Source organism: Sinocyclocheilus grahami, unplaced genomic scaffold (assembly GCF_001515645.1).
Source record: "Sinocyclocheilus grahami isolate Dianchi unplaced genomic scaffold, SAMN03320097.WGS_v1.1 scaffold268.1, whole genome shotgun sequence".
NCBI lineage: Eukaryota > Metazoa > Chordata > Actinopteri > Cypriniformes > Cyprinidae > Sinocyclocheilus > Sinocyclocheilus grahami.
The window spans coordinates 1,608,673-1,633,902 of NW_015505447.1; the positions used below are offsets into that span (position 1 = coordinate 1,608,673).

Consider the following 25,230-nt stretch of genomic DNA (forward strand, 5'->3'; position numbering starts at 1 on the left):
CTACGAAGTATATGTATGCAATGAATATAATGTTAAACATTCAGTATTAACACCTGTATAGCTGATGTGCGCGAGCTGATAAACAAAGCACACTGAGTGGATTGAGCGTGTGGCAGCGCAGATGCCCGAGCTTGTCGAGTGAATATACCTTTCTCACAGACATCACTGGAAAGTTTGTAGTTCGGTCGGATGTGTCATAAACAAGTAAGTAAAACAATGCACAAGTTACTTAACGGTAGAGAGAGAGAGAGCACGCACTTCTGTTGTGTGATCTTTGATGTTCACTCACTTAGCACACACATAATTTGGATTAAAACTAAATCGTAAAAATAAGACCATTTATAGGGGCATTCACTATAAACATTTATTTTTAATCTTAGGCATACACGACTTTCAGGTGAAAGTGAAACTAACAGCCTGTGTGAAATGCGCTAGGCTGTACTACTTGTCCCTCTCATTCTGCACCAGTACAAATACGTGCACGCGTTGCGCGTGTTTTGCTTGCTTCCTGAATGTTTCTGCATTATATGAGTGGCTTTGGAAAATAAATCGCTGCATGTTTCAGATGAAAAAAAAACGCGACTTCTATTTCTGAAATTATCACCGTTAGGAGATTTATAGCGAGTGGTTCCCTGCATTATTACAGCAAAGCGTGAGATTACAGTACTGAGCCGCTGCAATGGAGCAGCTCTAATGCTATTAAATTAAAGATGATGTACCACAGAGCAAAAAAAATTAACAGTGAAAGTAACAAAAACTTGTAAAATACGTTTTAATGGCCATAATTAAGTATGAAAATAACTGAAGGATATACAGTCAAGCCAAAAATTATTCAGAGACCAGATATCTTTTTTTTTATAATTTTTTAGTGGGTGCAGGACACTATAGTTCATTTATGTAAGAGAGGATAGCAAAATAAAGTAAACTGTGATAAATTATACCCAAAAATTCTTCATACGGTGGACTACCAGTAAAACTGATAAAAAAAAAATTTGGGACCAAAAAATATTCAGACAAAATTAAGTTCAGGTTTGCATGAAGCTGGGTGACAGCATGCCCAGGAGACTACAGGCTGTCATTAAGGCTAAGGGCTGCCTGACTAAGTATTGATAGTTGTGTAAATACTGTCATACTAACAGCTGTCTTAATCATTTTTGGTTTATTGTAATCCATTACATACCTTTCTATCAAAGTTATCTGACATTATCAAGCTGAATTTGTTCTGACACAGTTTAACTCTGAGTTCTTGTCATATTTTATTACCATTTTCTAAACTATAGCGAATAAACTGTGATAATGTGAGAAATGTTGAAGGTGTCTGAATAAATTTTGGTTTGACTGTATCTATTTGATAAATGAAGTTAACCAACTAACATTATACATACCCTTTTGGTTTCTGTACCCAATATTTAAAAAAATTACAAATTCAATAAAAATATTGGTATCGGTACTTGGTATCGGCAAGTACCAAAAATAAAAGTATCGGGCGAGTACTGGAAAAAGTGGTATCGGTGCATCCCTAGTAATTTTCATCAGATTTTCATTTTTGGGTGAACTATTCCTTCAAGATGTAGTGAAGAAACCATTTCAGAATTTTTTCGTACTTTTTTGTTTAAAACTTGTCAACCCAGCTCCCCGTTAATTTTTTTTTCAATTTTTGTTTTACTTGGTCAGGTTTCCTTTACAGTTGGAAAATGGACAGACAGTGGAGAGAACAGTGGCACAATACTTCAGAGAAAAGTACAACTTGCAGCTCAAATTTCCTCATCTACCCTGCCTGCAAGTGGGGCAGGAGCAGAAACACACGTACCTGCCTTTGGAGGTGAGAGTCAAGATATTTGATCAGTTACATTAGCTACCATTTTTTTCCACAGCCACCATCTCTTCTCTGATTTATGGATTCATTTCTAGACACTAAATTACACTTGTAGAAGATTTTCAGATTTCTTGATCCATTTTAATGGATCCAAAAGTGATTGTCCTCTTTATCACTCAGGTGTGCAACATTGTGGCAGGCCAGCGCTGCATTAAAAAATTAACAGACAACCAAACCTCCACCATGATCAAAGCCACAGCCCGCTCCGCACCGGACAGACAAGAAGAGATCAGCAGACTGGTGAGTTCAGTGTGTCGCTCTCTGATGCTGCAGTAATTCTTCAAGAATGTAGACTACCAAAATGCTGCTTTCATGGAAAAACAACATCTCTATTCTTCATGGTATCTAGGCGGAAAACCTAATCTGTCCCAAGGATTTTCAATCAGTCCCAACTCTAATCTTTCTGAATCCATAGGTGCGCAGTGCCAACTACAACTCGGACCCCTTCGTGCAGGAGTTCCAGTTCCGTGTGCGGGATGAGATGGCGGAGGTGACGGGTCGTGTCCTGCCCGCCCCTATGCTGCAGTATGGCGGCAGGGTGAGCTCTGAACACTTTATGGTACCCATTCCCTTTCACTCATGCACCGTATGTTTGTTTGTGTTTGAATAGAAGGCTAGAAATTGGTCATGGTTTGTGTCTAGATTTAACATTTATTATTGTAATTGATGTGTGCTAATTTTAATGTCTACAATTTGAGGGGAGTTGCTGTGTGGGTTCCTTTAAACAGAATAAGGTCTGTTGCTTGTGTTTAATTGCTTGCTTTTTCTGTCTTTTCAAATATCTTGCTTTTGCATTTGGAAAATGCATTTTCCTTTTATTATTTTTTATGTGTGTTATGGCAAATTGTGAATAACCGTGAATAATTCATTGTAACATGACAGCTGTATAGAAATACATATACTGTAAGTTTGGCCAAACATTAACACCCTATACTGCTTGAGTTCGTGCACTATTTGATCTCAACAAATGAAGACAACCTTTGAATACATGTGTTACAGAATCGTACAGTGGCCACCCCAAGTCATGGTGTGTGGGACATGAGAGGCAAGCAGTTTCATACTGGTGTGGAGATCAAGATGTGGGCCATTGCTTGCTTTGCCACTCAGAGACAATGCAGAGAGGAAGTTCTCAAGTAAAGCTTTTTCCATCTTTTTGTCATTTACAAAGTACCATTTATTAATTGAACTAAATCAGAAATGCTGAAGTGTCTCTCTTGTCTTTTTGCAGGGGTTTTACAGACCAGCTGCGGAAGATTTCTAAGGACGCAGGGATGCCCATACAGGGCCAGCCATGTTTCTGCAAATACGCTCAGGGAGCAGATAATGTGGAGCCCATGTTCCGCCACCTCAAAAACACTTATGCTGGCCTCCAACTCATCATCGTCATATTGCCTGGGAAAACTCCAGTCTATGGTAACTATATATGGACAGATGTTTATTTGATCATTAAGTTTCCTAAAGTCCTCATCATTAGATTAGAATTAGTGGGGCGAATCTTCCTTTTCTTGTGACTTGCCAGTATGAGAGTGTTAATGCATACGTTTTAATAGTGTCTCTGATTTAAACTTTAGCAGAAAAAATGGCCTTTAAACCTGATGTTCGGTTCATTTATGTGCATCGGTGCCGATTAATATTTTTATGGAAACTGATGTTTTTTTCAGGATTCTTTGTGAATAGAAAGTTCAACTGAACAGCATTTATTAGAAATCAAATTACTATTACTTTTGATCAATTCAATGCGTCTTTGTTGAATAAAAGTATATATTTCTTTCAAAAAAACAAATCATACCGACCCCAAACTTTTGAACGGCATTGTACATACTGTATACATTTGCATCTCCTTGGTATGTCAGGGATAATGTATGATTTCTTTTTTAACATTATAAAGGACTTTATTATTTTAAGTTTTAGTGTATATATAAAATCTGTAATTATATATTTTAATAAAATATTATTCTGTGTTATAAAAAATAATGCACATTTTCATGATTGACACCCAGATGTATATGCAACAGTTCAACACATTGAGTTCAGCACAGTCTGTACTTGTATTCTTCACAGACAGGATTTCAGTTTTAAATGAATTAAATATGGCGTCTATTCTCACTGTTGCACTGAAGTCTATGCTCTCTTTCTCCAGCGGAAGTGAAACGTGTTGGAGACACTCTTCTGGGAATGGCCACACAGTGCGTTCAGGTGAAGAACGTGGTGAAAACCTCCCCTCAGACCCTCTCCAACCTCTGTCTCAAGATCAATGTCAAACTGGGTGGCATCAACAATATACTGGTACCCCATCAGCGGTAAGAGAATAAAATGAATCAGTTTACACTGAAAAATTGTGTTTCCTTGGTTAAAACACAATGTCCTTAAATGTACCAAACACCTCTTTATGTGAATTTATGTTGTTTGTTTTTCAGCCCATCTGTGTTCCAGCAGCCTGTTATTTTTCTGGGAGCTGATGTCACTCATCCACCTGCAGGAGACAGCAAGAAACCCTCCATTGCAGCCGTGAGAAAAACAGAACACATATGCACACCTTTTATATCAAACACTTTACTATTTAATCACATTTTTAAAATGATTTATTCACATTATTTAATCACTATTATTGCAAAACCTAAACTCATATCCTCATTAGGGACCTGAAAGTTAGACTGTTGTTGAACAGCTGTAGATATTTCAAAGAAATGCTCTTTTTCTGCCTGTTCTCACACAGGTGGTGGGCAGCATGGACGCTCACCCCAGCAGGTACTGCGCTACTGTCCGTGTCCAGAGGCCCAGACAGGAGGTGATTCAGGACCTGGCGTCCATGGTGCGAGAGCTGCTCATCCAGTTCTACAAGTCCACCCACTACAAACCCACCAGAATCATCTTCTACAGGGACGGTGTGTCTGAGGGACAGTTCAGACAGGTGAGGCTCTCCAGAAAAAAAAAAGCGCTGATGAGCTGAAAACACTTAACAGAAATGTACGTTGGAGTTGGCGATCTTCACTTGCGATATTTTTCTTAAATGAAAGTGTAATACAGTTAATCTGTTTTTCATGTGGTCATCTGCGCTGTTTGCTGTGGTTTTTGAGAGAACCTTTTGTACAATTTTCATAATGTAAAGTGTGTGTTAATTTATATAATAAATAATACATCAGGAAACTAGATGAGGTAAAATAACCCATGCAAGTTGACATTCCCTTGATTTGTGCTTATGTGGAAATTCTGACAAAATCTAAAAAGAAATTTCTAAAATGACAATAATCGTGATAAAAAAATCGAGATTATAATTTTTGAGTAAAATAATTATGATTATCAGTTTATCCGTTATCGTGCAGCTCTGCCATATTCAGACGTATTCTTGAACTGTATTTTATGTCTTTATTTCTAGGTGCTGTACTATGAGTTGCTGGCCATACGCGAAGCTTGTATCAGCCTTGAGAAGGACTATCAACCGGGAATTACCTACATCGTCGTACAGAAACGTCACCACACTCGCCTCTTCTGCGCTGACCGCACTGAGAGGGTGAATATGAGAGACTTCTCCTAAAAGCTTTGTTAGATTTTCCTCACTTTTTCTATTTTTTTTTTTTTTACTCACACGCTCACTTTTCTTCTTTCTTCTTTATTTATTTTCAAAGGTGGGCCGCAGTGGTAACATACCAGCAGGTACCACAGTGGACACTGATATCACCCATCCTTATGAATTTGACTTTTATCTGTGCAGCCATGCTGGAATACAGGTATGGACGCACAAACATGAGCACAACTATATTAGTGCATTTTAGGCTTTTTTTTGCTGCATTATTGCCTGTTAAATCAATTGATAGATTAACGGAGTTATTAAATCTATTCATAGTTTCGCCATTTGGAAGATGGATGCATCTCATCAAAATGATTATTTAACCTCTTTTACCCAGGGTACAAGCCGACCATCACACTACCATGTGCTATGGGACGACAACTGCTTTACAGCCGATGAATTCCAGCTCTTGACCTACCAGCTATGCCACACATATGTACGCTGTACCCGCTCCGTTTCCATCCCTGCGCCTGCCTACTATGCCCACCTAGTGGCCTTTAGAGCCCGCTACCATTTAGTGGATAAAGAGCACGACAGGTATGAGATTTACTCGCCTGACTGTCGCTGTCTCGGTATCTATAAGTAGAAATGTTCTATTTGATTCAAATTAAAGGCTTTTAGAAGTTGTCGATCACTTTGATTTGAGTAGGCTTTGCATATTCTTGGTTGCCGCAGGTGTTTCTTTGTCAAAGTAAGCCAGTATTCTTCATTTCAATGATTCAGAGTGATGGCTTGAATTCGGGAAGTTGAATTATTCAAGCTAGCCACCTAAAAGACAGATCACCTCAGACAGATCAGCAACACCTTGTAAAAGTGGTATTTTATATCAATAGACTGTATCTTCACATTTTCACAACTCTTAAACCAGGAGTGTTAAAACAGGAGATTTTTCCCTTTTCTTCTTTATATTTCTGTATGTTTCAAGTTAACACTTTTTAATCATTTTGAATGGTAGTGTACATACTGTATAAATTTACATCTCCTTGGTATGTCAAGGAAAATGTATTTCATAGTGTAAATTTAGGTCTCTGCTCATTTCTTTCTCCTCTTTCACAGTGCGGAAGGCAGCCATGTATCAGGCCAGAGTAATGGCCGAGACCCCCAGGCCCTGGCCAAAGCTGTGCAGATCCATCACGACACTCTGAGGACCATGTACTTTGCTTAGCCCAGCCACCACAGACCTGTCAGTCTCTGGTCATTGTGCACTTAGCGGAGGAGGGCTTCTCCCAATCACAGGCTGCTAAAGAGAACCAAATGTAGAACTTACGGGAGGAACTAGCACTGTTATGCAATAGAAAAACAGCCAATCATTACAGTCTGCTTTGCTTACTGATTGTTTTTAATATGTAGATTGCAGCTATACCATTATTTATTAGATTCATAGATCTGTTTAACTATTAATTTTGCCTATTTAGGTCACAAAACCAAGCTTAAAAAGGTTTGCTTGATCAACTCGTTCTAGATCAGCGAATGAGACAGTGTTATTTCTTTAGGACCAGAGTGATGAGCCCTACTTGTCTGGATTTCTCCTTCTACACAGTTTTGTTTCACAACTAATCATACACGCATAAAGTTGGACATCATCATCGTCAGGTTCAGTTGAAAATGACAGACAGGTGTGTTCGAACAGAGTTGAAACTAATCTTATGAACCACTTTTGGTTTAGGATTAGTATGTTATTAGGTTTGGTGAAGTCGGTCGTTGGAGGAATTCCACTAGAGGGCAGTGCAAAGTTTGCTATGACATCTTACTGTAGGTCCTCCACTATTCCTCTGGACATATGTTGCGCTAATCTGAGACTATTCTTGATGTTTTACTAGTAACTTAATAGAAAATCATGTTTTCCCACCAAAATGTAATCTAGCATCTGCAAAAAACAAGACAACTGAAAAGTCATTCCATTTTGTTCCAACCAGTCGGAAATCCATATTTGTCCCTTTACATCTCATTTTCCATGTGTCCATGTCTTATTCTGCTTTTTGGACATTGGAGGCACCACTTTTCTTCCAATTCCACAGTCTTTCAAATGATTCTTTATACTTCTGTGATAGATTAACTTTCTAGTCCATGCGCTGTCTGGAAAATGTTGCACCTACCATTGAACTATTGGTTCCTTGCGGTTCCTGACGGCTTTTTCCTCGGCTCGCTCATTATGCAGAGGTGACAGATTAGCTAAGAACTTGCAGAATCACCAAAAGATGAACTTTGAAACTCAAGGGTTGGCAAAAAGTTTCCACTGTCAACGGTTATGTATGTGTGTTGAATGCTTTGTGCCTCATTCGGTTTGTGTGCGCTTACAACGCAAGCGTTCGAATCAGTCGGAGCGTGACCATAACATTTGATGGATGTGTGTGCACATATAATTCCACCCAAGGCTACTCCGACGCCTACGTCATCCATTAATATTAACTTTACAGCTGTTAGACATTTTATTCTCATTTATGATCTTTGAGCTTATTTATAATGTTGCTTTTAACTTGCATCGTCAATAGCGCATCTGTAAATTATCTATTTAACTTAACAGTTTGTTAATTTTGCTTTTTAGCCCTGTGAACTCTGACAGACACTGTCCCATAAGCCTTTTAGTGCAATAAGCCAATTATTCACGGCTCTGTCGTAGACTTTCATTATACAATGCAAACCATACCTTATGAGTGAATGCTTTAATTTGAAGGTTTTGTTGTATGTGGCATTGTGTAAGAGAACTTGAATTGAAATGGATCATGTGTTTTATGGCTGGAATGCTGGGTTGAGTTTACAGAGGAGATGGTTACTCTCATGGGTATGTTTTATGGGAAAGACTCGGTTTGCTGTCAAGAAATCCTGGACAAACCTTTCATGTAAACAGTCAAATGAGACAAAGTGCCTGTTTTATAGGAAATATCCCTAAAACGCAATTCTATTGAGGTATGTTTTAAATATATATTAAAAGTAAGTGGCATGTACATTTGTTGGAAAGAAATTTAGCTATTGAAACGGTTGTTATTAAGGTCTTTTTTATTGTTAAGGCCATTTGAATAGTTGAACTAATATAGAAATGACTAAACCAAGTCCTAGGTCATTTTCTTTTGAACTTTGTTTTAAACATTTGGACATTATCTTTTGAGTTTTTAAATTGTCTTTTGAACTTTCAAACTCTATTTTGAACTTTGAAGCGTTCTTTTGAAGGTTTGAATTTTCAAAAAAAAAATGTTTAGCCTTTCTTTTGAACCTTTTTCTTCAAACCCCTGCTTGTTCATAGCCCCTGTATGTTCAACTGCATTCCACTCAAACCAAACCAATGTGCCTCAGAAAACAGGGGTAGCAGGGAGTATTGAGTTAAGGCATTTGGATTGTAGAAGGGTAGGTGGAGGGTTATATTTGTTAACTCCGTGGCCTCTGGCACACTTTACCATCGCCCTTAATGTGAATGGCACTGTGGTCTTTCTGCTCTATAGCCACAAATACGTGTTGACCAGTGTAGCTGCTATTTTACATAAACTACATCTGCTTTTGTATGTGGAGAGAACGAGAGATTCTGAGAAATGACTGACAAATATATTGCTGCAATTACAAACAAAAAGCTGTACGGTCTCAGAATTGGGCGAAACTCCCAAGGTGCTAAGAGGTGTGGTGCTGTAATTCGGGGATGTTAACTACGCTAATCTGTCTACTCGTCATTTACTGCGAAAATTATATCATTTTTTTAATGTATGTAGTGTTTCACCAGGTGAAAAAAATGTAGATCTTCAGAGCCTTGTTTGGAAGTTTTTCAGGGTGTAATTTTTGGTTAGCTTGTTAATTTCTAAGAAAAATCGTGTTGGTGAATTACCAAACCCACATACGTGATATTATATTCAAACAGCTGAAATAAAATGTCAGTTTTAGCAAGTTAACTGGAGTTTAGCTCTGTAAACAAAACAAACAAAAAAACCTTGCGCAGATGTCAAATTGCTTCGGTGCTCTTTTTTTGTTTTGATGTGTTGAGAACCGTTACTTCTCTGCCGCTACCAGCATTTGAACTTACTTGAAAAAGGGGAATGATCAGCAGAACCTGTTTGGCTTTAAATGACCACATATACAACCTTCTGAAGTTGCCACGGAATAAATTGCTAAAAAAGTCCTGTAGGTGGGGCATTACATAGGGGTGGGGCTATTTTAGTTGGTGGGTGTGGCTTAAATGACACCTCCCACTAAAACTGTGATGCGACACTCTCCACCCCTTGGCTTAAAGCTGGACTGTGGAAACCTTAAAGCATTTTTAATTCCGAGGAGAAGTATATTTGTATATTTTTAAATAATGTAACTGCATAATGCACATTAATTATTTTTGCTAACAAAGTCTATGAAAGATAAGCAAAAGATGATAATGGTGATGTTAATCATCATAGTGACTAATAATTGGGCGAATATGCAATAGACTATTGACTAGTAGATTCGCCTCGTCTTGTTTTCCAAAAGAAAGTCGTTCGTGAGTGTCTCTGCATTGTCCTGTGGTATTTATGAGTGAAATTATGTAGTTCACAAATGGATGAACCTTCAGTCCTCTCGCGTTATTACTTTTATTGACTTAAACATGAAGGTACCGCCTCAAACACTTCCATTTAGTTGATAAAACAGGATGATTCACACACAAGCACAAGCGTCCTCTTGAACTCAATATAATAACTGTGTCTGAGCTAAAATGATAAATAGTTTTCTTCAAGCTTAGAGTATTTGATGATTGATGTTATTTTTCTGACTTTGCTGAGGTGAAGATTCATCCTTTGGGCAGGCGAGTTAGTGGAATGTGCCTTTTCTGATGGTGCTGTTCTCAGACAGATAAAATACGACCTTTTTAAGGGCCCAACTAGCCTATATTGAAGTTATATTGATATGATATGCTGTATAATGCGTGTTCAAGAGTGTTAAAACTGTATGTGTGGGTGTGATTGTGCCTCTTTATTCGCCAAGACCACACTAAATCACAGAGCTTGCCGGTTACAGGGTCTCTGGACCAAACTTTCTACAAGGGTTATAGCTACTTTTTGTAAGGATTTGGCACTGCACAACTAATAGATCAAGCACTGACCAGGCAAGCTACCGTAAGACGCCTGGAAACTCATCCCAAGCAGCGTTTTCCCATTATTTTTTTGTCTTCAAACCATTTTTAGCAACCAAGAAAAATCTGTGTTCTATATATGTGATGAAATAGCAATAATGGAATTGGTAATGTCACTAATATTTGGCCTAAATTCCAGTTTTAGACACCTTTTCATAAATGAACTTCACAGATCCAGCTGTTACATTTATTAACATGATGGTTTGGTGATTACAAAATGAGGATATCTATATCTGTGATTAAATACAGCACATTATGTATCAGATTTATCATACTATGCAAGCTTCTTCTCATCTTGAAGGAGCTTCATAGGATTCTTTCAGCACTCAGCACTCTTTCCAGTGTGATGCAACACATGTTCAGTGCTCTGATATAATGGTTTAGTTAAAGTATGATGAAATAATATGAATGAATTGATAACAGAATTGTCCCGTTTTAAAATATATATTTGTCTCTTTTGTTTTATCTCCACCTTTCTAACTGTGGTCTTTCTTTGTGTCTTTTTATTTGTTTGTTCTATTTAATTGCCGATGTTTGAATTAAAACTGTATGTATGCAAACTTTGATGGATATGTCTTTTGAACTGTTTGTCTTGAACAAAAATTATACATATGAATAAATATTGAATGTACATGCATTTTTGTTTACTGTGCAAGAAAGGAGTATGTAGTTCAGTGTTATTAACTATTACAAATCAGTTTTGGGTATTTGAAATAAAGCTGAAATAAAATGTAGTATTAGATTATTAACTATGAAAATGAGAAGTATTACTAAAACTGAAATAAAAATAAATTAAAGGTAAATATAAATATTACAAAAATATATTTCATTCATTATACATAGCATATAATTATTTTTTCAGATTAATATCCTCTAATAAATGTCAATAATAGCCATTGTAATTGTACTAATGTAGAAGGGTGAAATGAAAATGGCTAACAAGATTATATATATAGAAATGTTGATAAATATTGTATTAATCCCACAAAGAAAAGAACAATGCCCCAAGAAATACATTATTTGAACGACAAGATACACTCTAAAAAATGCTGGGTTAAATACAACCCAGTGCTGGGTAAAATAGGGACAAACCCAGCAATTGGGTTGTTTTGAACCAGCGGTTCGGTTACTACCCAGAAGGTTGGGTTAAACATTTAACCCAACCGCTGGGTCAAAACAGCCCAATTGCTGGGTTTGTCCCTATTTTACCCAGCACTGGGTTGTATTTAACCCAGCATTTTTTAGAGTGTACAACTCATTGATTTAAAATGATCTTTTCCTTACACAAACATAGTTTGTAACAGTTAACACCTCAATTCACTCACATACAGTTTAAAATACTAATATAGCTGAATTCTAAGTGAGTGAATAACTCACTTTATTTAATAATTTACTTGATACTTCCTTATTAATTTAGTTCCATATTGCAATGCAGGGAAGAATGTGCCTTATAGAGGTGACATCACTGTGGTAAAGTGCCATTACAAAATTCAACTACAAACTGGATCTTGTGAAAGACTACATGGCTTTGCCCTCGCTATATGTGACCTTGGAGCACAAAAGCAGTCTTAAGTCGCTGGAGTATATTTGTAGTAATAGCCAAAAATACATTGTATGGGTCAAAATGATAGATTTTTCTTTTATGCCAAAAATCATTAGGATATTAAGTAAAGATCATGTTCCATGAATATATTTTGTAAATTTCCTACCGTAAATATATCAAAACTTAATTTTTGATTAGTAATATGCATTGCTAAGGTCTTCATTTGGACAGCTTTAAAGGTGATTTTCTCAGTATTTAGATTTTTTTGCACCCTCAGATTCCAGATTTTCAAATAGTTGCATCTCGAACAAATACTGTCCTATCTTAACAAACCTTACATCAATGGAAAGCTTATTTATTCAGCTTTCAGGTTTTGAAATATTGACACTTAAGACTGGTTTTGTGGTCCTGGGTCACATATTATATTGGAAGCTGTTTCCACTACAGAATAAAAAATAAATAAAAATAACATTTTCAAAGGTAATTGTGACTCTTTACCTCAGAATTCAGATTTTTCCCCCCCCTCACAGTTCTGAGTTTATATTTCAGAATTGTGAGATGTAAACTCACAATAAAATTTAAAAAAAAAATCATTTATATCTCACAATTCTGTTAAATAATTCTCAGGCAGTGAGTAAAAGTAATCGCAATTACCTTTTTTTATTTTCTGATTCCATGGCAGAAATAAGTTTCCATCATATTACATGAGCATTACTGGACATTCTCAACCATTTTTTAAAGATTAAAATTATAGGAGGCTTACAGTTCATGTCTATTAGCTTTGAGACCATCTATAGTCTATTTACTTCAAAAGTTGACAAAAAAAACTTTTCAGCATTATAAAAATGACTAGAGATAGCAAGTAGCAAATTAAGTTCATGGCTGTGATGTAAACTGAAGGTTATTGGCTATTTTAAAGGCCAAGCTTCCTTTTTAAATGGGAAATATGACAGCACATATAGGAAACAGTTTTTGACAAACTATTTCACAAAGTGTTTAAATTTAAAAAACCATACCAAATTTGGAAAAGGCAAGTGCATCACTAGGAAAAATTTTGAAACGATTTGCTTTTCTTTTTCTACTGCTGTATGCACTCAATAGCACATGTTGCCCTAAATGGATTCATCCATGGGAACATCAATGAGATTTTGGTCCATGTGATTTCATTGGCATTTGGCAGTTTCAGTGGGATTTCCTGCAGATACTCTCCAGTTCCACCTTGTTTTGTTTTTTTTTGGACTGAAATCTGTAGACAGGCACTTCTATGACTGCGGATGTGCTTTGTGGCACGCTGCATTATTGTCCTAGTCAAAGACCGGTCACCTGTAGTCATAAAAACACATGGTCAGTAACAATACATCTGTATTTGTTTCAGGTAAGTGTGGATTAACAGTTGGAAGTGTACACACATTTCTTCATGGTCTGTTTGGGACTGTTCCTCATGTTCCTCCAGAGTTAAAGAAACATCAGCCATGAGGAAGGAGTCTGTGGAGCAGGTGCTGATCCTCATGGGTGCAAGACGCCGGAGTCTGTTGGGTGTCCAGGGCAGGCGTCGCTGGGCCCTCTGGGAAGGTGCGACAGCCTCAGTCTCCATTAGCCAAGGTAGGCTGTGAGAGGGACTGTCCATATCTGGCAAGAATACTGGATTCTCTATGCCAGCTTCAATGAGATATGGAAGAAACATACACAAACCTTCAACTTCTTACTTACACAAATGTGTTACTCATGCAAACTATATTGTAGTCCTATAGATTTATTGCTCTTTATGTACAAAACAACATCTGTTCAGACTCTTTTCTTACCTCCCACTGCATACGTGTCTCTCATGAAAGTACTATTGATAGCACCAGTCTCGCTCCCCACAGCACTGTCAACTAAAAACACTAAATCATGCTTTGTCAAAGGCTGATAATTAGAGAAGAAAGTTTATTAAAAAGTGGAAAGCTGCCATTTTTAATGTAAAGGAACATTTACTCAAAAGAAAACCATCTTGAGGAGGTTTGTTTTAATTTTTTTTAACTACAACTTTTTATGTAATTATTAATTTCATTAGATTCCAAAGCATTAACTTGAACCAAATAAAATATACATTCATATGTAAATGGATGCGTATAATTTATTATATATATGATTTAAATATAATGTATAAATTATTTAAATATCTATAATTTATATGTATTTATACAGCTTTATTTATTTAGTACACTATTATTGAATTCATTATCATATTTATTAATATATTTATCATATATTTTATTAATATTTATTTCAAATTAATAATTTTTTTAGCTAGCTGCTTAGTGTCATAAATACTAATAAATGATGCTAATAAAAAATATTGTTACCTTCATCTCCGTATAGGTGGCCTGTGGTGTCTGGGTGTCCGTTAGGCATCTGAAAAAAAAGTATATGTATATAAATTGAGAGTTAAGAGATGCAATACTATAATTGAGTGATCCAGGTGAAAGAGTGTCATGAAGGTCTAATACCTTATGCGTTAGCTCCTTCTTGTGGTGCTTTGTGATCTTTTTGGCAGGATTGACACCCATCTTAGCTGATTTGAAGGACTCGAGGCGGCTCCTCATGGTCCTCTGAAAGATCTCCTGCACCTCGTCCTCATTCTGGTTGATGCTGAAGTGACTGCGACTGTATTTGTGACGGTGCTGCTCAGAAAGAGAGAAAATGATGGGTCAAATGAGATGCAAACTCTATGCATGTGTGTGTGTGTGTGTGTGTGTGTGTGAGAAGAGCAATTCATACATGCTTTCTGCTCCTGTACAGGTGCTGCTGTAGAAGATGATGGGCATTGATGTCATCCATCGCATTCTTCCTGTCTTGCCCATGGATGTCCAGGGATACAGAGGGAATGGTGTCTTTTCTAATTTACAAAAGATAAAACAATTGCAATTATTGCCACATTTGACCATCTAGGAATTTATTTGTCAAATTTGAACACTTTAGGGTTTGTAACCCTGGCAAAGATTCTTTGTACCGAATGTAAATCTCTGTCCAGACAGTAACAATCCCTCTCCTTCATTACTCATAACTGTTTTATGATTGATTACAACTGATACATGAATTGCACAATTGAGTTTAAATGTGATTTAAGCAGTCAGTTCACTTACACAATGGAGGTTACTGGAAAATGTTCGATCCCAAGCTCGTAATTTGACATATCAACCATTATATTAGGCATCACATCTGCAAATTCTGAACCAAATTGTTTCTTGAAATCTACGTTGGCTGCTTCATCACTACGATTGAAGGCCAGAGAACCTTGGCGTTCACCCTACATGAAGAAAGAAAGAGGTTACATACATTTCTCATGAGCTTTATTGTTGACAGTACACAACTAGCAAATGGATTGCATTACAATCTACTATGATTGTGTGTAAAAGTATCGCAAACTTTGTTGTTAAAGGAAACAAATGCAATTTGAGAAAACCAAACAAATGACAATATTGTGGAATATATAACACCAATCTGTGCTCTTACCTCACTGACGTAGTTAATAGCATCCTCCAGATTGAGTTTGTGGAAGATACTAAATAGGTAGTCTCTGTTCTTTCTGGCCTTAGGTTTCATCAATAACCAGCTGATATAATTTTCCTCAAACCTATTCCAACTGAGAGAGAGATCAAAGAAGAGATGTGTATAAATATATTTATATTATTTTTTCATTTATATTTAAGTATATCCACAGAACTGAGGAAAACATACCCTCTGGTCCACCAATTATCTCCTATACATCCACAAATGTCCTCCACTGCTGCTAGAATGTGGTCAAATGCCTATAAAAACACCATAAAGCATGACTAATACAAAAAAAAACATAAATGAATAAACATATAAATAAAACTAAAACTTTTTCTATAACCATTAAAATGAGCATATAAATGGATGAGTTAAAGGGGTCATATGATGCGATTTACATTTTTCCTTTCTCTTTGGAGTGTTACAAGCTCTTGGTGCATAAATAAGATCTGTAAAGTTGCAAAGACTAAAGTCTCAAATCCAAAGAGATATTCTTTATAAAAGTTAAGAGTCATCCACGCCTACCTAAAACGCCTCGTTCTAACACGCCCCCACATATCTACATCACTATGTGGGAAGATTTGCATAACGCCGCCCAAATGTGCACGCAAAGAAAGAAGATGTAACTTTGATTCTCGCTGTAGTATTGTTGTTGCCGTGTGTTTAATTGTGAAAGCGAAACTACTTTGTTTGGCCTTCCAAAAGAGGACGATATTGCTTCGTCATGCCTGGAGCTGATCCGTGCTGGTCGCTGAGGAAATACATCAACTTCGCGCTGTGGATCACCGGATCGGCTTTCACCGTGGACGAAGCGGAGTCCAGCCCGGGGTCGTCACATGTGGCTGCCGCAAGCAGCTCCTTCGTCGAATCCGCCAGCCGCGCCGTTCTCAAGCCCACCCGCCTCTGCTCACTCAAGCAGGCCTTCGCTCACTCAAGGCCGCCATGTGTGACGCTGTGTGTTTCCTTGTGAAAGTGAAACTACTTTGTTTGGTCTTCCAAAAGAGGACACAACTAGAAATCAGTGGTTAAGTTGTATTTACAACACTGTTCCAGAACAGTTCAACCCAAATATTCAGATGTGTGCAGCACATTTTATGGAGGACTGTTTCCTGATCCTGGTAGAGTAGACTACAATGCCGGCTGTTCTGACTCACAGACTGTAAGTACGTTTTCATATTTAAAGAATTTGCCACTGACGATTCAAACGCAAGTTTTGAGCAGAGTAGAGTAGTGCTTGTTGTTGACAGTACTATAAATCATTATAATCCGTAATTATGTTCCCACTGGATACAACAAATGCCTTGTTTATAATGGGTTTTAACTATTTTGTCTCTTCGCTAGGCCCATCACAATATGGTAAGGGGCGTAACATTTCCGTCACACTCTTGAGGTATTCGGCCAATCACAACGCACTGGATAGCTGGCCAATCAGAGCACACCTCGCTTTTTTAGAACGATGAGCTTTGTAAAAATCTATGCTTTTCAGAAAGGCGGGGCATAGAGGAGAAGCAATAATGTACAGTATGTGGAAAATAATGTGTTTTTTTAACCTTAAACCGCATAAACACATTTCATTACACCAAATACACAAAATAATGTTCTTTTTAGCAACATTATATGACCCCTTTAAATATTTAAAAAATGTATGTACATATAATATATAAATTATATTTAAACAAATACATACACACACATATGTGCAACATTGTATACATTATGTAAGTGTGAAAATCATATAGTGTCAAATAGTTACCCTATTGTTTAGTTTCTCAATAAGTTTTAAGTCTGAATGAGCTGCTCTTTTGACCTTGAGCCACTGAACCAATGGCTTCATTGTGATTCCCTAAAAAGAAACCACATAGACGTTATCACTACAGGTTAGGTTGTACAAAAATAATCCAAGCATTCAGAGTCTCATAATTATGATAAGAGTGATGGATAAGGTTTTAACCTGAAGAATGACAGTGAAATACACCACAATGAGTGTGGTACTAATCATCAGATTCTTCTCTGGGATCTTGTCTTCGTCTAACAAGGCTGCTAATCCATACGCCACTGCCCCCCGCAGGCCACCGTAGCTCATTACAACCTGGTCAATGACCTCGATGGGAACCAATCTGAACTTGTTCAACATCCAGGTGAACAAGAAGGTACCTGCAAATATCATAAAAACACATCCAAGAGTCATACTTTGAAAGAGAGATCTTTGGAAATGTCTGGGAGATTTTAAATGCTTTATTATTCTTTGTTAGGCTACATCGCAAGCATAATTATTTAAAATAATATTTGTGAACAATGTGATTTTTCTATTTAAAAAAATAAATAAACACTGCTCTTTCTGTCTTTTTTGTGATGGGTGGATAATCTTGACTAATCCTGTCAAGCACGACCAGCAAATGTTAAAATGAGCATAGATCTCATCAACTTTTGATTGATATTATTATGAATATTTTGAAAAAGTTTAATAATTAATATTTTATGATAAGTTTATGATTTAGCTGATTGTGAATAAATATTGTAGCACTGCCCCATTTTGCCATTCTGAAAATAAAAAATGTGCAAAGTATATATAATTGAATGTTGTGAACCAAAATGGTATTTACTAGAGAGGATTATCAGTTTAATTATATCAAATAAAAAGCCCAAAATTGTAGCAAGTTTTTACAGTGCACAACTGCACTCACCTATGATCCTGTATATGAAGACGAAGAGGAGGGTGAGGAGGATGAAACCTGTGTTCCAAACCCAGATCTCTGTATCAATGGCTGTAACACCCAAGAATAGAAAGATCATGGTTTCTGAGCCGTTTGCAAGCAACTTCATGGCATGACGGACCGTTGTGACCGATTTCTCATCCATGTTGGCGTTCACATATTTCTGACAGCATATACCGCAGAAGGTGATTCTGTGACACAGAAAGTCATGAGTTGAATGAATTGCTTCTGCAGTACTGGTGTTGTATTACTTTACATATTCTCTATATGTGTTGCATTGTTCAAGAGACTCTTACGAAAGTATTGCCGAGAGGGAGAGCATTTCTGCTGTCAGGTAAGCCAGGTAGCCCACCACAAAGACAAAGCCGGCTTCGATGATCTGAATGTGTTTGGTGCACCTTGTCAGCAACGACAGCAGGATGGCAAACCCAATGCCGAGAAACGAGCCTCCAAAAGCCACCACAACAAATGACACTGTAAGAGGTGAAAAGCAAAATACATAAATCTGGTAGTTAAATTAATGTATATTGTTATGTTCATCATTATGTTTGAGTTGATTATTCATACATATGCCCTTAAAAATCTCTGCGGCGTCAATCCTTGGGCCTCCAAGAGCAACAAAAGCATCAAATACATTGTAAAGCACCTACAAAAGAGAGACAAAAAGATGATTACATACTGTGTGGATAGATATACTCATTGAGCATAATGGCATTTAGAGCATTTAAGGAAATTGAGACTCACCACTGTGACGCCATCATTGAGCAACGACTCTCCAAATACCAGGATAAAGAGCACCTCATTCACATGCACTTCTTCAAACACAGCAATCACGGCCACTGGATCCACCGCGGCGATTAAACTGCCAAACAATAGAAACTGCAGGAGACCGATGTCCAAGTTACCTGATGATTATAGAAACTGTCAAATTCATTTGGAATCCTCTGCATTCCAAAATATAAAGGTTTATGTTATAAACAAAATGTACCCATCGCTCCAGCCTCATAGCAGCCCCAAAGCGAGAGGCCCACTGTAGCTGCATTCCAGCACGTTCCGAAGATGGCGTAAATGAGAATGGCACCCAGGTTGCTGAAAAAAAGCTTGTTGGGCATAAAGTAACTTGCATCCAAGATGATCTGGGGCAACAAGTAATAGAAAAAAGTGGGAGGAAGCAGTTTAAAAGTCTGTGCCCTGTCTGCTCCCCAGACGATTCCTCCCAAAATAAAGCCCATGATGATGAGCAGACCACTCTCTGGGAGCACACTGGTGACATGATGGTTTAGTTCAACCACTGGATAGAGAGGAAGAGACCGAGAGAAAATGGTTGACAACGTTTGTAGCCAATTATTTTCAATTTGTGGATGAGGTTAATCCACAAAAGATATAAAGATAAAGATATAATAATGACTGGTTTAGATTGCCGCTCCCTAAGATTGGTATTTGAAGTAATTTGGGGCATCTTCTCAGATTATCCAAGCATTCTTGTGGTATCCATAAGTATGTTTTGTGAGCTTTAAATATTATTTTCACAAGATGTAACTGTCATGAGCAATGCACAAAAATTCAGCAAAATGGTTAATGCAATTTAAAATGACATACAATTATACATTTACATTCATGCATTTGCCAGATGATATGCACCAAAATTATAATGCAAGTAGATTTTCTGATTGATTGATTTATTTTTAAATAGGCCAAACGTAAAACTAACAGGATTCTTTTATGATTATCATACTGGATCAAGTATTTGGAAGCTGTTATAAGTTGTTAATTAGTTTTAATTTATTTTGTTTTTTACTTATTTTAAATTGTTTTTCTTACTATAAAATGTTTTGCAATAACAGCACATATTATTTTACTATTTTTCTTCCTCTTTCTTGCAGAAGCATCCATATTTAACATCAAACTGATGAAACCAGAAAAAATCTTTTTTTTTTTTATCGACACAAACATTAACAGCACGTGAGGAGAGAACAGATACTAATAACTCCATACTGATAAAAGAAGCAGGATAAGAATACAAATATGTTAATCACAGGCCTTGTGCTACATTATTAACCCTTTACATAGCAATATGTTAAAAACATTATTTGATGTGATTCTGAGCCTCCGCAGGACTGCTATTGTACTCAATTTACAGTTGTCAAATTACACTCTATTGTTACTAAACTTCCTAGTACAAGTTAATCATTGGATATGGTACACAACAAATCTACTTTCTTACTTGTTAACTGTCAGTAAGTGTTTACTTCATAGTTCAAGCTACATACCTGATAGTTTTGCCAATCCAGCCACAAATACCCAAATTATCACCAGGTATGGGGTCTGAACATGATGCCATTTAAATGTGACAATTGGGAGTCCAGTGAGATTCTCTTCCAGTTGATGATGAGGATTCTGGATCACATTTGCATCTCCACTTAGTCCTTGGATTAAAGGGTTAACAAAGCACACCAGGAAAACTGCCCTCAACAGGCAGAGATAAACAGAGCTTGCCATTGCAACAGATGAGTGATGAAGATGCACTTATAGCATCATTCTCATCTCCAGACTGTGTACTATAGCTGTCCTTCACAGAATCTCACAATAGTCCATTAGAGGTTCCCAGTGTGCTTTGTTCTGCTTGCTTGTCCTGAAGTCCTTGGTGAGACAAAGTTACAGTTTCCCCTTTTAGTTAGTTTTCCTTTAAATCTGCAGTCATTTTCAAAGTGCATCCCTCTCTAAGTGACTTGGCTGTCTTTCCATCAGTTGACCCTCTGTGTTTGTGGTCCAGGTGAGAGCAGTGGTTCAATCAGGGTAGAGTAAGAGTGTAATAAGAGCAGTGCTGAAACTTCTAGTCAGCCTTTAATTTGTTACACAGAAAGGGGGCTGAGATCTACGTCATTGGACTGTTGTTACTTTGTCACGTTTATGAGGATTACTCTTTCTGCTTCCGTTGAAAAGTTTCCCTTGCACTTCACACTGGTTAGTGTTCGGCCAACTTTAACAGGCTGTACTGCTGCATTGTTACTTTGAAGAATTTTCAGACAAATTTTGGTACAAAGATTCCGTCCAGACACTACACGATGTTTATTGAAAATTGCATTGTGAGACTTTCTACTAAAATACATGTTGACCTTTAACAGTATATTAGAAGGTGGAAGTTGAGAGCATTTTATTAAAGTATGGTTCAGTGGCTGGCTGGCAAACTTCCAAAAGACATATCTTCATTCAGACAAATGTAAGAGATTGTTCACCCCAAAATCTGACCTGACTTTCTTTCTCAATTCTTGGTCACCATCCAATTATTTTGTATGGAAAAGAGCAGCCTGGACATTCTGCTAAACATCTTTTTTAATGTTAGACAGAAGAAAGTCAAACGGGATTGGATCAACATGAGGGTGAGTAAATTATGACAGACTGTTCATGTTTGGGTTAACTACGCCTTAAATTCTTTTTTCGTTATATTTGTATTATTATTATTAGTTTTATAAGCATGTCAAACCTTCCTGTTTTGTGAAATCATATTGCTGAGTTCCGATGACTTTAGTATACACCAGTTTAAAAAACAAAAAAAAGTTTCCACACATTTGAGTTAAACTGTTACTTTAGATGGTCCTGTCTGAGTGTGACGTAAAAAAAAGGGAAGTGATCAGTACGGCTTGTACCCATGTGTGTGTGCCGGTTTTAATCATAGATCCTGAGATGGCAGCTGTACTGCCTACTGAACTGAAAAATAAGTGGAAAGGCTAAAGGCAAAACAACACAACTTCCCCTTGAGATTGAACTGTTTAGCATTTCAACCCCCCAAAAAAGGTATAATTACTTTTAAATCTACCAAGATTAGTGACACAATAACTCTCCACTTTTATAGTTGCTGTAAATTGATAAATACTGTAGTTTGTTGCTAAGGTTATGCGTTGCTTTATGTCATGCTGTGTTGTGTAAATAAGTCCGGGGTTTATGGGAAATTGTTCTGTTTTAAGGGTTTATGGGTGTTTTGTGTGTTTGTTCAAATCCTGCTCTGTGATTTTTACAATTTTGTTTGTGTAATGATTTACACAACAAGCTTACTGCTATGTACACATAATAATGAATTGCACTTTATTGTTTCAAAAATGCTTCATTGAATGTTTAAATTTATTTTGCTTAGAGGCTATACATTTGTTTCCTTTACTGCAATGGATATCTTGATATCAGTCATATCAGAATTGATTAATATAAGAGGAATATAATATTTACAGAATTCAAATCAGCTTAAAACTCAAAGGATTTATAATCATTTTTTCTTGTGCTCTTTGCATTTTTTTATTTGCTCATTAGTAACTATTTAAATTTTATCAGACACTATTAACCAATTCCAAGTTCAGATTTCACCAGTTCTCATAAAACATGAAATTCACATATGAATAAGTTACTTATAAACTATTATTTTAACGACATACATTTTAATGGTCTTAATTCGATTAATAAAACATTAATAGCTTTGAGTAAAACACAAAAATAAATCATTGTAAGATTACAGAAATGCAGAAACAGACATTGTGATACTACAAAGAAGCACCCACAGAATGACTATGCAATAATAAATAACCATATACAACATGCCGAGTTTAAAAATGTATATAGACCAACATGCCCAAGGTCAAAAAATATCAAGATGTGCCAGAATACAGAACCAATAGACAAGTGCTTGCAGTTATTATTTGATCAAATATGTTTAAGAGTATAATGATTTTGTCTTTTGAGCTCCATGTTTTCTATTTTCTAGCATGCTTTCAGTGCAATAAAGTGCTATAACAGCTTCCACAACAACTTGGATTTGTATAAAGAAACATTCCATAACCACAAACATAAGTATTTCAATGACAATGTCTCTTCTAAATCCGTATTTATTCTCTTCCCTGTTTTTTATATATAAGTAGGTAAAACCACAGCAGTACTTCAAGTTATACGATGCTATGTAATGAATATACTATCAACACCATGATTCTCTAATCTGTGGGCTCATGACATAATAACCACCTAAAATGAAACACAGTCTCAGTTTGAAAGGATTTACCTAATCGCATGTTTGGCAGGTTAATGAGAGCGGATGGAAATATATCAGATTACAATCTAGTATGATGTGTTCCGGGCTTTTCCTCAGGTGCTTCCTCATCAAGCGAAGCATCAGCCATCACGAAAGAGTCTGTGGAGCGAGTGCTCATTCTCAGCAGTGCTAGATGTCTCAGGTTGGTGGACGTCCAGGGCAATCGTCCCTGAGCTCTCTGGGAAGGTGCCACAGCCGTGTTGTTCCCTGTCTCTGTTTGCCAGGGTGGGTTTCGCATGGGTGGAGAGGTGTCCATCTCAGGTATGAACGCTGGATTATCAACACCAGCTGCAGTAATTAAAGTAATTATGATATTGAAATGAGACACCATGAAAACAACCATAAAATAATATGTATTTTTTCTACTCACTTGCACACTTAATGTAAATTTATATGGATGTTTTTGACAGACTGTGATGACATGTTTCCACAGTTATTAACACTGTTAATCTAGCAAAGTTTTTTATATTTAAATGTATTTTTTATTTAATGTGCTTTTACACCTGTATTGTGTTACATAAAACTAGTTGACGCTGCTGTGTGACTGTTTCTTATGCTCTTCCAACTAATAGAATCAATCTCTCTATACTCTTTTGTAAGGTCATAGAAATGCTATCATTTTTATTTTCCTATTGGACAAATGGGAATGTCAAATTGAGTTTGTTTCCGTTCACCACTATAAAAGTTTACCCAACAATGACGACTTGCGCTTCAAAGAACCCCGGAAATGAGAAAAGGGTTCAATGTACAATATGTCACATGAATTCAGTGTGCAGCTTGATTCTTACCACCAGGTGTGTTTGTGCTTCTCCTGTGGAAATGACCAGCAATTTCACTGCTAGAGGCGCTGTCAGCAGAAAACTCAAAATCTGATTGGACAAAACAGAATAACATTCATATATATTCATGCTAAAATAATTATAATTCCAGTACTTATATAAGTAATATCAAATATATATAAAAAAATATATACCTTCATCTCCATATGGATGGGTTCTGTGTGGGTCTGCTGGCTTTCCATTAGGCTTAAAATACACATTAGAAATTCAAGTATTGTGTATAATTAGGATAAAAATTTATAGTAAAAAATGTTTAAACCCAATTTCTTAATTTCTTAAGTATTTAAAAAAAAATCAGTTTTGATGTTATCGATGTTTTTTTCCTACCCAAAACAGTCCTTTTATTTTATTTATGTATGTATGTATTTATTTTATTATTATTATTATTTTATTGATGTATTTTTGGTGAATGCAGACATCATACATTTAACTCTATTTCAAAAGATACTTAAAGGTCACATATTTTACAACTTTCTGGAGTTTTATTTTAGGTTTCGATGTCCTTAAGATATATATTTGCGGTATAAGTACCAAAAACCATCTCAATATATTTTTACAGCTCCTCTCTCAGGAGCTCTGCTGAGAACAGGTCGAGTTTGGCCTGTCTAATTAATATTCATGAGCCTCTCTTCTGATTGGCCTGTTGTTTTCTGAGTGACGCACGGCCAGGCCAACCACAGGTAACTAGGGTCAGCTGACGTCACAGCGCTAGCTGGAGGCAGCAAAACAAAGGGGAAACTGGAGGCGGCCCATTCAAAGCAGCGCAGATTCGGCTACATAAGGATCTACACAATCTTGTTGTGATGTTGGGTGCCAGAATCGACGTAATACAGCCTCAAATTAGAAATTTGATCGCATATCTGCTGCCACTGCCAGACAAACAAAACAACGACAGCTGTGGTTAAACGCGATAAAACGAGCAGACTGAACAGAAACGATCATAAAAATGCTCGCGTTTGCAGCGCACACTTCTTATCAGAAAAGGTTCAATAAAGTATTGTCTTT

General features: G+C 36.7%; 3 protein-coding genes across 5 annotated transcripts in view; 1 reads left to right on the top strand and 2 right to left on the bottom strand.

The window, feature by feature from the left end:
- Window positions 1-8,117, top strand: part of LOC107599544 (protein argonaute-3) — a 21,098-nt gene extending 12,981 nt beyond the window's left edge. Inside the window, exons 8-19 of one of the 3 annotated variants that reach the window (XM_016291170.1) lie at window positions 1,675-1,822; window positions 1,997-2,116; window positions 2,292-2,435; window positions 2,876-3,009; window positions 3,105-3,289; window positions 4,017-4,176; window positions 4,294-4,384; window positions 4,593-4,787; window positions 5,253-5,387; window positions 5,503-5,604; window positions 5,782-5,981; window positions 6,501-8,117. In XM_016291170.1, the coding sequence (XP_016146656.1) occupies window positions 1,675-1,822; window positions 1,997-2,116; window positions 2,292-2,435; window positions 2,876-3,009; window positions 3,105-3,289; window positions 4,017-4,176; window positions 4,294-4,384; window positions 4,593-4,787; window positions 5,253-5,387; window positions 5,503-5,604; window positions 5,782-5,981; window positions 6,501-6,609 (1,723 nt within the window). In that variant the 3' untranslated portion in view covers window positions 6,610-8,117. Of the gene's footprint in view, window positions 1-1,674; window positions 1,823-1,996; window positions 2,117-2,291; window positions 2,436-2,875; window positions 3,010-3,104; window positions 3,290-4,016; window positions 4,177-4,293; window positions 4,385-4,592; window positions 4,844-5,252; window positions 5,388-5,502; window positions 5,605-5,781; window positions 5,982-6,500 lie in introns of those variants that run through there. The other 2 variants (XM_016291171.1, XM_016291172.1) reach the window with 2 other exon arrangements.
- Window positions 4,568-25,230, bottom strand: part of LOC107599577 (sodium/hydrogen exchanger 3-like) — a 45,512-nt gene continuing 24,849 nt past the window's right edge. The window contains exons 14-17 of the mRNA XM_016291220.1: window positions 24,360-24,411; window positions 24,175-24,255; window positions 22,836-23,674; window positions 4,568-4,578 (exon numbers count right to left, since the gene is read on the bottom strand). Of these exons, the coding sequence (XP_016146706.1) occupies window positions 23,406-23,674; window positions 24,175-24,255; window positions 24,360-24,411 (402 nt within the window). The 3' untranslated portion in view covers window positions 4,568-4,578; window positions 22,836-23,405. The remainder of the gene's footprint in view (window positions 4,579-22,835; window positions 23,675-24,174; window positions 24,256-24,359; window positions 24,412-25,230) is intronic.
- On the bottom strand, window positions 13,387-20,814 carry LOC107599576 (sodium/hydrogen exchanger 3-like). Its single transcript, XM_016291219.1, has 17 exons — window positions 20,586-20,814; window positions 19,304-19,606; window positions 19,060-19,220; window positions 18,883-18,961; window positions 18,612-18,789; window positions 18,286-18,506; window positions 17,553-17,755; window positions 17,355-17,444; window positions 15,788-15,858; window positions 15,563-15,692; window positions 15,193-15,356; window positions 14,828-14,945; window positions 14,557-14,730; window positions 14,413-14,461; window positions 13,870-13,941; window positions 13,477-13,726; window positions 13,387-13,390 (listed from the first exon to the last, which is right to left on the bottom strand). Exons 1-17 carry the CDS (start codon window positions 20,812-20,814, stop codon window positions 13,387-13,389), a joined length of 2,496 nt encoding a protein of 831 aa, XP_016146705.1.

Excerpts from the sequence above, each read along its gene's own strand:
- LOC107599576 (XM_016291219.1), bottom strand. The coding sequence starts at position 20,814 with ATGGCAAGCTCTGTTTATCTCTGCCTGTTGAGGGCAGTTTTCCTGGTG. Across the intron at positions 18,507-18,611 it reads TCCCTCTCGGCAATACTTTC|AATCACCTTCTGCGGTATAT; the intron begins GTAAGAGTCTCT and ends TCTGTGTCACAG. Across the intron at positions 17,756-18,285 it reads CTTCATATACAGGATCATAG|GTACCTTCTTGTTCACCTGG; the intron begins GTGAGTGCAGTT and ends TGATATTTGCAG.